The following is a 1,263-nucleotide window of genomic DNA, read 5'->3' as shown; positions in this document are numbered from 1 at the left end:
TAGACGGTGTCACGCTGCTCGTCTGCCTCGGCGGGCTGGTGGGGAACGGGACCATCCTCTGGCTCCTCATCCACATCCACAATATTCCAATCAACAGCTACTTCAAAAACCTGGCCTTGACCAACCTCATCTTCTCGCTCTTCATGGCCATCTCATCCCTCCTCTATATGATAGAGAATGCCTCCTGCTCCGCTATCCTGCCCACGCTGTACCTGAGTTTCCTTTCCTATCTCTCACTGCTCTCCTGCAACACAGGCCTGTACTTTCTGACGGCCATCAGCATCGAGATGTGTGTGTCCATTTCCTTCTTGTTCTGGTCCCCCTGCTGCCGCCGCAAGCACTTCTCAGCCATGGTCTCTGTCCTACTCGGCATTGCTTCCATCGCTGTCTTTGCTGTAGTGATTTCTCTGTGCTCGTTCCATGAGCCGAAGCATTGCCGGATGGCTCTCATCTCCATGTACGTTCTCAACTTCCTCATCTTTGTCCTACCCATGGTCATTTCCAACATAAAACTCTTCATTGAGTTCCGGCGTTGCTCCCAGCAGCACCGACTCAGGAGGCTCTACATCGTTATCTTCATCACCGTCCTCTTCTTTCTCACCTTCGCTCTTCCCCTCAGCATCTGGAATTTCCAGCAGCAGTTCAGCTACACCGAGGTGCCCTTGAAGGTGGTTTTCCTGCTCGCCTGCATCAACAGCAGCATCAACCCCTTCATCTGCTTCTTGGTGGGGAGCTCCTGGAGGCGCTGCTCCGTGGTGTCCCTCCAGGTCGCCTTCCGAAGGGTCTTTGATCAGCCAGAGGACAACACCGCACGCAGCAATGATATCGCGATGGACACGGTGGCCTCAGCCTGTTGAAGCCGTTCCACCGCTGTGCTTAGGGCCCCCGGGACAGAAGCAGCATCAACCCCTTCATCTGCTTCTTGGTGGGGAGCTCCTGGAGGCGCTGCTCCGTGGTGTCCCTCCAGGTCGCCTTCCGAAGGGTCTTTGATCAGCCAGAGGACAACACCGCACGCAGCAATGATATCGCGATGGACACGGTGGCCTCAGCCTGTTGAAGCCGTTCCACCGCTGTGCTTAGGGCCCCCGGGACAGAGGCTGAGGGTTTCCCTCCGTGACCAGATGAATAAATGTCTGCCTGGTGTCCCCCACTGTCCCCCTGTCCCGGGGTGACTCTGTCCCCTGCAGAAGGGGAGAGCAGGGCCACGGCCCGGGTCGGTGTGGGGAGGGATGCTCTGCGGGGAGCGCGGCTTTGCTCCTCCCT

General features: G+C 57.4%; 1 protein-coding gene across 1 annotated transcript; it reads left to right on the top strand.

Moving 5' to 3' along the window:
* Positions 1 to 5: 5 nt before the first annotated feature.
* LOC104160642 (proto-oncogene Mas-like) lies at positions 6 to 857 on the top strand (the record flags this gene model as incomplete). Its single annotated transcript, XM_009698823.1, has 1 exon — positions 6 to 857. A coding segment is annotated over one exon (852 nt), but the record flags the coding sequence as incomplete, so codon positions are not given.
* Between the last annotated feature and the right edge of the window lie 406 nt (positions 858 to 1,263).

This window comes from Cariama cristata, unplaced genomic scaffold (assembly GCF_000690535.1).
Source record: "Cariama cristata isolate BGI_N322 unplaced genomic scaffold, ASM69053v1 scaffold35194, whole genome shotgun sequence".
NCBI classification, from domain to species: domain Eukaryota; kingdom Metazoa; phylum Chordata; class Aves; order Cariamiformes; family Cariamidae; genus Cariama; species Cariama cristata.
The sequence above is the reverse complement of the archived record's forward strand: the minus strand, read 5'-3'. Positions and strand labels throughout refer to the sequence as shown.